We start from the raw sequence: 12,233 nt of genomic DNA, 5'->3' as shown, positions 1-12,233 counted from the left end.
ATACAGTATTTTTGTAACTAGCTCATTTATGAATACACAGGATTCTGCTTTAAAATAGTCTCGTGCGATGCATTTCAAGAATACACCTTTCGAACAAGAAGAATAGCATCCTCAACAACAACAAGAACACCATCCGTCAACTCCAAGGACACCATTCTCAACAAAAACACCATCTCCAGTAAGAAGAACGCCATCCTCAAAATTAAAAAGACCATCTTCTGCAACAAGAACACCATGATATGCAACAAGAACACAATCCTCAACAACAAGAAATCTCATCCTCAACCAGAACAACTCCATTAAGCTAAAAGCAGCTAAAAAAGTGAGTATGTACCAGACAAACATATTTATTTCCTTAATTAGAGTTAAACGCCTGCTCGGTGTATACCACCTACATGTGCTCATTGTATACCACCTACATGTGCTCGGTATATACCACCTACATGTGCTCGCTGTATACCACCTACATGTGCTCGCTGTATACCACCTACATGTGCTCGGTATATACCACCTACATGTGCTCGCTGTATATCACCTACATGTGCTCGGTATATACCACCTACATGTGCTCGGTATATACCACCTACATGTGCTCGCAGTATACCACCTACATGTGTTCGGTATATACCACCTACATGTGCTCGCTGTATACCACCTACATGTGCTCGGTATATACCACCTACATGTGCTCGCAGTATACCACCTACATGTGCTCGGTGTATACCACCTACACGTGCTCGGTATATACCACCTACATGTGGTGTATACCACCTACATGTGCTCGCAGTTTACCACATACATGTGCTCGGTATATACCACCTACATGTGCTCGGTGTATACCACCTACATGTGCTCGGTGTATACCACCTACATGTGCTCGGTATATACCACTTACATGTGGTGTATACCAACTACATGTGCTAGGTATATACCACCTACATGTGGTGTATACCACCTACAAGTGCTCGGTATATACCACCTACATGTGGTGTATACCACCCACATGTGCTCGGTATATACCACTTACATGTACCTTTACCAGCGTTACTGAATCCCACATGTGAAGTGTATGAGTACATACAAACATCATTTTAGTAGGAGACAATTCTAGTCTTGGAAGTCCAGAGAACGATGGACTACGCTAATGATCATACACGTCGCCGGCCACTTATAATGTCACCAAGATCCAATGAGTAGTTAGAGAAGGACACTCCGCACACTCCCAGTCCAGTCTCAGTTACAGAAGGACAATTCACACACTCCCAGTCCAGTCCCAGTTACAGAAGGACAATCCACACACTCCCAGCCCAGTCCCAGTTACAGAAGGACAATCCACACACTCCCAGTCCAGCCCCAGTTACAAAAGGACAATCCACACACTCCCAGTCCAGTCCCAGTTACACAAGGACAATCCACACACTCCCAGCCCAGTTCCAGTTACAGAAGGACAATCCGCACACTCCCAGTCCAGCCCCAGTTACAGAAGGACAATCCACACACTCCCATTCCAGCCCCAGTTACAGAAGGACAATCCACACACTTCCAGTCCAGTCCCAGTTACAGAAGGACAATCCACACACTCCCAACCCAGTCCCAGTTACAGAAGGACAATCCACACACTCCCAGTCCAGTCCCAGTTACAGAAGGACAATCCACACACTCCCAGTCCAGTCCCAGTTACAGAAGGACACTCCGCACACTCCCAGTCCAGTCCCAGTTACAGAAGGACAATTCACACACTCCCAGCCCAGTCCCAGTTACATTAGGACAATTCACGCACTCCCAGCCCAGTCCTAGTTACAGAAGGATAACCCACACACTCCCAGTCCAGGACAGGGGCTGAACCTCTATGTGTACTACATCACTCGGCGCATGGGAACACCAGACTAAAGTCGAGGGGAATCATTACTCCTCAACGGATATACCAGATAAACCGCCAGGGAAAAAGCAGACAGGTAGATTCGAACTAACGACTAAACTTGTATCAATATCTCCATTTCTGTTTCAGGACTGCTACGCTGTAACAAAATTCTGTGCAAAAGGACAGATTTGGTATAGGAGGAAATATACCGTCATTTTATTTTATTTTTGTTTGTCCTTGATAAATCTAAAACCCATGCATGCGAGTAACCTTGACACCGTCTGCAGGGCTGAGGTTGGAAAGGATCTTACTTTTGAAGAAGAGTAAATAAATTGCTTTCACTGTTGAAGAATGCCGTTAACAGAATTCAGGATAACTTACTGGAAAATTCCTTGCCAAAGGAAAGGTATCTGTATGTATTCTCACGTTGGTACAGATCATACAGGTGTGGTATCGCACATCTTAATGTAGGTGGAATATTTGGAATGAATTATCAGTTTTCAGTCACATTAGTAAGTTCCCTGAGAAGGCTAACGTGGAATATTCACATGCAACACAAAAACGTTGCATCCCACTCACTGCACACAACCACACGTGCACCGGCACTTAAAAGGGTTACCCTATTTCTTCTAAAATTTGGGACAACTAGTCTGCTCATTTTAGCCGATGCATATATAATTATAGCAGGAATATTGAGTTCCTTTTTCTTACAGGGTTAAACCGTGTAATGAACAACACACTCAAATCTTTACTTTTCCAAAAGGTTGGTACAGAAATGTAATATTCTCCTTTCAACACTATCAAATTTTAGAAAAACCAGGGTATGTAACTTTACACTGGTATATGACATTAGTACCATCCGTCAAGTTTTATCCCAGAGCTGCGAAACTGATTCGCAGTGTCAACGTTTATCTCTGAACGCAGCTCGGCACGAGACTGCACCAGGTCACCTGCTGAGGCCTTTCATCGAACAGCTGCTGTGCGAGAGTGGGAATCACGTGACTGGATACATTTCCGAAGCCTGATGTTAATTTTCACCATGGAGCATCGCTCATTCGCCATACCCCGTTACATGGAATCCTTGTAAACAGGTTTACTGCGGACGGGACAGAACGCCCTGGTGCCACACACGCAATGCTTGTGAGCTTAAATTCGTAACAATACCAGTAACAGACAGTATACATGTCGTAGCGAGCGAAGATAATTCAGTGGAGATGGTTGGTTGGGGATATTTTCGTCAACACTGACAGCCATTGTGAATCGATGCTGGTGAGTAACTGTGAATCTAGTGTACTGCTGGCTAACTATGTATAGCAAACATTGCTGAAGCTCTAGACTCTTCTATGGGCAGATCTTAGAGCTGTAATGGCGGACACAAACACCTTCGTCCAGCCATGTGGAATGAATGATGGTTATGGCATAACCTCCTCCAGACCAAGTGTAAACACCAAACCAAATTAAGCAGCAGTATTATACCCATGTCAGTGGACAGAGGGATCAGGAAATTCTGGTTAACAAGCTTGCTACAACCATGTATAGTTCAGCCTTTCGAACATAGAACATGTATAGGTAACGTGGCAGTAAAGGTCTATGGCGCCTCCATTCATGTACATTGGGCGACTGTACGTAGGGGTAAACTGAATAGTAACATGCGCTAACGGTAAACGTCGACAGTCCATCAGTATTTTGTTGGAGAAATTTGTGTAGAATTTTGGATCGTCGTCGTTCTCAAGGTGGTAGTGTACTTTATGAAATAGGGTATTTGCTATACAAATCAGATACAGAAAAGCGTTAAGAGTGTGATGGTACCACTGCGATTCCATATTCTACACCAGCATGTCTGTACGTGGATTGCTGAGGTTCCCTCTCTGGTTAATGCTTCGTAGTTGCAGTATATCTAGGTTGGTTGTGTTGGTCTTGGGCATTGGCCTGGTATCATGGTCAAATTTAAGCATGATCATGCTAGAGTACAATTGTGGATGAAGCCATTCAGTGTTATGCCGAGTCGTAGGACACTTGCAAGCGTGCAGTTAATGGGCGATTGTCACAAGAGTAAATTTACAGGAAATGGCTGTTGCTCTGGTAAACACTTTATGCCCTAATTCTTTTGTCGTGACGTGGGAACAACGTATGGAAAGTGTTAACATACAGAAAAAGGTTAACAACCCAAATTGACTTGCATGCCAATAATCTATGCATGGTCGCGTACAAAGGCTTATTCTAGACGGGAAGTTATCATCCTTAGCCTCATTGGTCATTCGTCGGCAGAAATTACATAAGTGGCCTGTAGGCTACATGTGTGTTGATTTGTATTACTTTGATGTACATCAGTAATATCCGTTAATCTAATGTAACCAGAAAGTGTTAGATGTACGGTAGTTATATTTGCAGGGATTATACTTATACAAGCTGCAGGCTATTTCACCAGGCACTGAATGAAGGCTCACGCTATGGGCTTTTTCGGTTTGCGTTGGCTAGTAGTTTCAATGGAGGAAAAAGTTGTCAGCTATTTCGGGAGACATTGGCTGTTATGGTCGTGCTGTTAAACCTACATGAGTAACACTCACGATGTTGTCGCATTTCCATGGCAGAGACACTTATCCAACATTAACAGATTTTACATCGTTGTTAATTTTTGAGGTAAAAATACAAATACACTATTTTACCCCAAGTGTAGGCTAGGAAATCTGAAAGTACAAAGGAAAAATTGCATTGTGTATATTTACTACACGTACTTGTAGTAAAGCCAAATCAGCCTGACGACATATACTTTCTTGAGGATGGCCTTTGCTCAGATCACCGTGGCCTACCTTGTAACGTTAGCTCCACAGTCTGATCAATACGGTCTTTGCTGGCTACGTGCCAGCACATCCATTACATCATGCCTCTAGTTTGGTTGACGCGGCATATCACACAGGCTTAGACAAGCATCATGGTGGGTTGGTTTGTTCTCGGTTGATGCATTGCCTATATCTAATGTTTATTTTTACAATGGTTTTGATGGTGGCATAACTTTATACACTAAATCACACTTAACTGCACTAAATTACCTTGTCAGTGAATGGTGTTATAAATGAATTTATAATACAAGCCCAGTGCATATATTTTCTACAACGCCATGTCTTTTTATTGTTCTTTTACAGTTAGTCCCTTTCCAATAGTGTGTCGTAACTTAACGTGATGGCAACAGTCTCCATACGTCAGCCTGTGTTACCATGGTTACCTCTTTTGTCTGTAGCAATATGGCTGCTACACATTGACACAGGTGAGCAGAGCAATTCATGTCTTGACGCCTTTCTGGCAGGTGTAAGCAGCTGGAAATGAGCCCACTGATGTTGTCATTGTTAAACAAGATAAAAGCAAATGACCAGGTGGAATCAGTTGATAATCCAAAACCCCATGTTTCCTTTGACCAGTTTGACTTTTACAAAGCAGTCAAGTGTCAAGCGCATTTACCACGGTGACTTTTGTTCAGTATTACTAACCTAATGGAAGTTTTTACCAAAAATTGGAGGGTAGTTTAAAGAATTGGACATTATTACTGGATACGTCTTTTATTATTACAGTGGATGCAATCGGCTGTTTTGTCTGTTCCTCGATAAATAACAGCGAGCCAGAGTGTGAGGACACATTTAACAACACAGGGAAATTCTACGTGGATGATTGCTGGTCCAGGCGCCAGAAACGTGTTGGTCTTTTTCCTGGCACTCAGTGTATCAAGATGACAGCAGAAAATCGTAAGTACAACAACAATATCAGAACATACATACATGAGTGAACAGTGAAATATACTTTCAGATATTAGGTGAACAACAAAGCCTCCGGACATCAACCACACTCTTTCTTAAATTTTATTATCACGCTAACTCACAACCTATGAATATACCAGAAAGCAGAAAGACGTGGTTTACATCAGTTTCGAAGTGGCAAAAGTATATCCTATGTCTGGCGCAAGCACATTGGAGAGGATTTGGAACAAGATTGTGAATTGAGTGTTTGGTAGAATCAACTTGTGGAAATATTTTCAAAACTTTCAGTAACTGTTAAAATACTGCATATGGTGGAATGTTACCATGCTTTTGGGAAATATTGAGCTCAAATATATGCGAGTAGCAAAATCTGTCTGCCTGAACCCAAAATCCAGTATGTGTGTGTTTCATACATGTAGGTCATATGCACCCTAAGTCAGAAATGATTTTGTGGAATCAGCTGAAGGTGTCAACTGCCAGATATGTGTGTTAATTATAAAGGTTGCAATGCTTCTCCTTCAGCGGAAGACCACACCACATACGTAGTACGGAACTGTGTTGTGGACAATGGAGGTCTGACATCTGAGACAGAGATTGGCAGACAGGATCACTGTGGCTGGCTGAGAGAGATGGAGTATGACAACAAGAAAGTCCACGGCTGCATTGTCACCTGCGAGTCAAATGGCTGTAACAGTGGGGAGAGGGTACGAGCAACACTTCACGTTACATTTGTGGGTCTTCTCTCCCCATTACTCCTCGTGCTTTACTCACGCTGGTAACATCACTGTGCCCTTCTGTGTGGAAGTGCCATACCTCCTCACATCATCTACGGGCCAGACACTGTACAAGTGATGACCCATCACCTCTGCGATAACACATTTAAACATTGACACAATGTGAGCAGGAATGATCTTGCGTCCAGTATCATGTCAGTCTGCCATGAAGGTCAGTATCCATTATAAGATGTATGTGCATATGTTCATGTCATCAACCAGGACTGCTTTAACACTAAGAACAAAGATGGGTTCATGCAGGCAGAAACACGAGACATTCTTCAAGAAAGGCGTGATCATCAAAGCCTGATGGAGTGCATGTGACAACAACTCAGTGTTAAGCAAAGCCCACACATCCTTATAAAAGTGTGAGAAGGAAAATTTGCTGTTTTTCTTGAAGGAGCAAAGAAAGAGTCAGAGACCTCAGATGACTGACGTGCTAAGCAGCATGTAGTGATTGAAGTCAGTTCTAAACCTTTAGTTCAAGTGTGAAGGTTTGGAGAAAACTGAATGGAATGATTGGAGAAATTTCAAATGCTCTGATGTCTGGTGTGAAATTATAAAGTGACCTTGATTCAGTATTGAACAACAGCATAATCTCCAAATGTACAGATGTTTAAGATGAATACATCTTATATATGGAATTTGAGGGTATGTTAACCCAGCATGTCTTAATACAGAGTGTAGTACATACACATGCCCTCACATAAGAAAACAGTCCTTGCGCTCACAAGAATTTTGGGTAGAACATGCATGTCATGTTCCTGTGTATAAGGTTATATTGCAGCTCAGCAATAGACTGTAGATGTAGTTTACTTCTGATTGTAAACTTAGTTTTAATATTATTTCAGTATGTATTTTGCACCTTATTACTAATTATGCACCTAACAGTTATACTACTAATTACTGGTCTGTAACTGTCACAATTAAATGCGAATAGTGGATTATAAAAAATCCAGTGTTACATATAACCAAGCCTGTATTTCTAAATGACTGAATCATACTGTGCAGCCCTTATAGGGCAAAATCATATACACATCAAACATCAAGCATATTTCACTACATGTAATAGCAGAGCAACTTTGGCATTTTTTTTTTACATGTACATGTAGTTACACTTATTTGAATCCAGGTAATCAGGGTTCTAAACCTGATGGTTCTATCCAGCTAGAATAATCTAAGAGCTTTTTGTAGTCCCATTTTGTAGTTCAGTTCCAATGGGATGTTCAGGGTTTTTTGGCTTAATTACTATTATCTAGTTTGGCTTTACCAGCCAATGATTATTTAATGTGGGAAGATATCTCAGATACAGAAGTGCTGAAACCTTGTACTGTACACATGCTTTCCATAGACTGTTGGTCACTTCTCTCAAACTGATCCCTCTGGAAGTATAAAGATGAATCATTTCTATGTTAATTACTTGTATAACACAGGACAGTTATCCTTTATAACTGTGAAAGCAATCAAAATGATATAAGATGGCATCATGTAATTAGGCTTGTCACAAGACAAGATCTGAACATACAATGCACATAGTGTGTCCTGAAGTAGTGGACAGGCTTGATTACCAGAACAATGCAATTGTTGCCACAGCAAAGTATCCTTTCATTTATACCGGTACAGAAATTGTTGCCATAGCAAAGTATCGTGTCATTTATACCGGTACAGAAATTGTTGCCACAGCAAAGTAACCTGTCATTTATACCGGTACAGAAATTGTTGCCACAGCAAAGTATCCTGTCATTTATACCGGTACAGAAATTGTAGTCACAGCAAAGTAACCTATCATTTATAGAGGTATAGGTGAGGAGAAGAAATTGGGATTCTAACTGGATGACACATTATCATGGTCTACTTGTGTACATACATGTAATACAATCTTCCATACTAATTGTCATGATGAAAGCGAACAAAGTTAAAAAAAGATATTTGTTCTTCAACCTGTAACATGTCACAAAGACTAGTCTAAGGAGGATCAACTATGATCAACATTAAAGTCTTTTGATCGAATCACAGATTTACATACATTACATGGTGAGTTAATTGTTATAGTAAATACAGTTGTAACTTTGTTCATATTTTATGTGTTTGTTTTAATTTGTTGCTGCCATTATTAATGATCACATTAAAGACTTGTTACTTCCACATCCCTCCTTGTCCAGTAATCTATGGGATTGTGCATGCATGTTGATGTTTGTGCCACATGTAGCACAGTGATAGACAGAAATAGCTGCACTGGTCAGTTACAAATCACACAGATCAGTTTTACATGAAGTATTACTTGTGGTTGAGAAAGGGTTAATAAAAAGTAATGGAAATTGATGCAGAGTTGCTTTGTTGTTGATTAATCAACCTTTAAAAATTATTCCCATCATACATGTATGATGTATTTCAGAGCCAATTCAGCGTCTGTTAGGGCAGCTCACATCAGTTTAACACGTTTTACAGCTAGGGCTGAAACAATATCATTAGCATAGACCAGCCATGCCTTAATGACAAAGACAGCAGCTTTGAGAATAGAATAAAGATTCTGTAATCAAAACACAGATGTCCCAAAGCTCTTTAGGCATCAAAAGACAGATGTCCCAAAGCTCTTTAGGTATCAAAACACAGATGTCCCAAAGCTCTTTAGGCATCAAAACACAGATATCCCGAAATTCTTTAGGCATCAAAACACAGATGTCCCGAAATTCTTTAGGCATCAAAACATGATCAGGGTCAGATTCCACAAAGCCCTTTCTGACTTCAGTCAAAATATAAAACTTCTGGATGATGCTTAGTTTTTGGAACTGAAAGTTGAAATCTTGACACCTCTGTCCTAAGACATTAACATTGATGAGGGTTACAGAATTTGAATTTCCAAAACCCCAAAATAAGCTTTGAGATCATATTTCAAAGTTTGTTTTAAGTCAGAAATGGCTTTGTGTAATCCACACCAAAGCATTGGACAAACAAATGAACAGATAAATTCTAATGGTGATCATTAAAGTCCAATGTAATTAAGCTTCAAATCAAAGATGATTAAATTTGATGAGTCACTTGTTGGGACATTACACAGGTGAGATCACTGCCTCCTATATTATGCCTCCCTTCTGGCGACTACTCTGTCAATAAGGTCTGATTTAGTCAGTCAACATGTTAGATGGAGAGGTCATAAATAATTCAACCAGGGCAGTTGGAGTCCTAAAATGTGTACAATTTTTTATTGAAAATAATAAAACTGAGATGTAAATAAAACAAATAACCCAGTTATTAACAAGAAAATGTAACAATGAATAATGTAGATCAAAGACTTGTCACTTATAAAATCAAAGGACGGATGATGATATGCACTTGATCAGATCACAATGCAAAATAGTATTTTGTAAAATTCTTAGCACAAAACAGGGTTTCCTTTTATGTACATGTACTGGTACTTCTGTACAGAGACATTTGTGGTTTTGAATGCTTACTTTACCATGTCTCATACGGTTAACAAATTTACAGCAGCTCTGATTCAAGTACACGCACATGCCACGGCTGTGTTTCTTCAGACTGATTCAAGTACACGCACATGCCACGGCTGTGTTTCTTCAGACTGATTCATGTACAGGGACATGCCATGATTGTGTTTCTTCAGACTGATTCACGTATAGGCACATGCCACGGCTGTGTTTCTTCAGACTGATTCATGTACAGGCACATGCCATGGCTGTGTTTCTTCAGACTGATTCATGTACAGGCACATGCCATGGCTGTGTTTCTTCAGACGGATTCATGTACAGGCACATGCCACGGCTATGTTTCTTCAGACTGCTGACATACACGTAGTGTATGCTCAGACCTGTGTGATGACCAGATTGGGCAGACCATAACAAACCATGTTATACCAGGAGGGATCTGGTAACATTTGTTCTTCTCCATCTTCACAAGACTCATAGTTCTGACCACTGCCACCCTCTGAGCCCTTCTCAGCATCAGACTCTTTCTCAGCCGCTGTTTCTTCCCCTTCTTCTTCTAACTCAACCTTCCGCCGGTATGGAGTGAAAAGGAGACGAGTGGCCTGTCCAGTTGGCAGTCCTTCAGTCAGCATGTCTGTGTCACAAACAAAAGTATTTCATAACAGATGTCATAATCAAATCTATTTCGGCTTAACACATGTCTAACAATTATAAATGCAATATGCTATCCTTTCTTAATCTAAAATGGATCTGGCAAGTCACATTACATACCGTTAGTGGAATAATATCCCCAAAGCAAGTGCATTTTAACCACAGTACTTGAAAAAATATATATTACAGTTGCACAGGACCAATATGTACTATTATTATACTTCATTCCCAGTAAGACCCATTATGTAGTAGGGTCACCATTCTCCATTCTCAATAAGACTCCATATGGACTAGGATTATTGTATGTACCTCATTCTCAACAAAACTCAATATGTACTACTGCTAGATTACTGTACCCCATTCTCAATATGACTCAATATGTACTAGGATTACTGTACTGCTTTCTCAAAAAGACTTAGTATTAGGATCTATATTATACTACTCCACCCCCTTCTCAATATGACTTAACTACTAACCTTTCATGTTGACCTTGAACTTGGCATAATTCTCCTGAAGTGTACAATGCCACTGATTGGCCATCACACACTTGACGCCAGCCAGACTGATCAGCATTGCCTTCTCCACTGGCTTCTCCAGGTGCAGCAAGTCGGCACTGTAACACCACCACCAAGCAAATTCAATACGAAATTCATGCAACTGTCTATAGTACCATCTTGCCATTTATCGTTAAATCAAAATGCAGTAGAACCCTTCACGAATCTAACTGACGTATATCTGCTTAGCATGTTTTACAAGTTCAAAGTATGCCTCTGAAAAAAGTTTATTTGTGAACTATGTATAGTTACTTTACTTTTCACACTGTCAAGTTAAAAGCATCAAGCCTAGTTAGACTTGGCCTAACTCACTATCTCTACAAAATACTCAATTTGTCGTAATAATGTAAATATACAACTCCTAAAACATTAACCCAAATGTATCTAGACACTTGTATTTAGGACATTTACAGACTGTTCCTAGAGGCCACTTACTCTTTGAGGACATCTATCTTGGACTGTCTAAGGAAACTCTTGCTGGTCTGAGCCATATCCAGGATGTAGGTAATCATACATTCTGAAACACAATACCATACAAAGAATGATGATACTAAACAATCCAGGTAGGGAAATCTTCAGCACAACACACTCTCTCATTCCTTCCTTATCCAATATAACAAACCTATTTGCTTTACTGCAAAATACTTGTACAAAGAGGGGATGATATGCAGGAGACAAATTTGTACACAGGCTCTGCCAGAAGAACTCTTATTCACCTATTGCAGAACATTTCTCTTGTAATCTAGTTGGCAGATCAGGCTATCTTACTCACAAAAGTTGAAAACCACATGAATCAGTCCTATCTTAATCTGTATTGTAAGATGTACATTTCATTTCTTGTTACCTGGAGCTTCTAAGAGGTTTACCTGGGATATTTAGGCTGGACATTTTGCCCGGAGGAATGTTCGTCAGGAAGCCTTCCATACCATAATACACAAACGACGACCCTTCGGACAGGTAAATCTCCCATTCACCAACACTGTAAGTACAGAATTACAAGTGTAAACTTGGAATAGCCGGAAGATATTGACTCACTGACTTGATGAGTGGGATCAAACAATTATCATTCAACCAGTCTTCGCAGCCTTCAGTACAGTCATATAGGCTCTGCGAGTCTAAGTCGTCTAAGGAAAATAGGATAAGTATAATCCATAACCCATGTTCTCATAATTTGCCAAATGCTATATTTTCAAATTATATGAAAT

The 12,233-nt window shown here is 40.3% G+C and overlaps 2 protein-coding genes across 2 annotated transcripts in view; one reads left to right on the top strand and one right to left on the bottom strand.

Annotated features, from left to right (window-relative positions):
- The first annotated feature begins 2,930 nt into the window (after positions 1 to 2,930).
- On the top strand, positions 2,931 to 6,810 carry LOC135469406 (uncharacterized). The gene is made up of 4 exons (XM_064748043.1): positions 2,931 to 3,130; positions 5,005 to 5,126; positions 5,428 to 5,598; positions 6,133 to 6,810. The coding sequence occupies exons 2-4, from the start codon at positions 5,042 to 5,044 to the stop codon at positions 6,387 to 6,389; spliced, it is 513 nt and encodes a 170-aa protein (XP_064604113.1). The 5' UTR covers positions 2,931 to 3,130; positions 5,005 to 5,041; the 3' UTR covers positions 6,390 to 6,810.
- A 2,507-nt stretch (positions 6,811 to 9,317) lies between these two features.
- The window catches only part of LOC135467562 (cilia- and flagella-associated protein 46-like), a 56,467-nt gene continuing 53,551 nt past the window's right edge, over positions 9,318 to 12,233 (bottom strand). The window contains 4 exon segments of the mRNA XM_064745335.1: positions 9,318 to 10,457; positions 10,951 to 11,087; positions 11,464 to 11,545; positions 11,895 to 12,007. Coding sequence (XP_064601405.1) covers positions 10,201 to 10,457; positions 10,951 to 11,087; positions 11,464 to 11,545; positions 11,895 to 12,007 — 589 coding nt within the window. The 3' untranslated portion in view covers positions 9,318 to 10,200.

Source organism: Liolophura sinensis, chromosome 6 (genome assembly GCF_032854445.1).
Source record: "Liolophura sinensis isolate JHLJ2023 chromosome 6, CUHK_Ljap_v2, whole genome shotgun sequence".
NCBI lineage: Eukaryota > Metazoa > Mollusca > Polyplacophora > Chitonida > Chitonidae > Liolophura > Liolophura sinensis.
This window is presented reverse-complemented; position numbering and strand designations above follow the sequence as displayed.

Bases quoted from the DNA above. Each gene is read 5' to 3' on its own strand.
- LOC135469406 (XM_064748043.1), top strand. From the start codon at position 5,042: ATGGCAACAGTCTCCATACGTCAGCCTGTGTTACCATGGTTACCTCTT. The intron at 5,127-5,427 runs GTGAGCAGAGCA...TTATTATTACAG, and splicing joins GCTGCTACACATTGACACAG to TGGATGCAATCGGCTGTTTT. The intron at 5,599-6,132 runs GTAAGTACAACA...CTTCTCCTTCAG, and splicing joins CAAGATGACAGCAGAAAATC to CGGAAGACCACACCACATAC.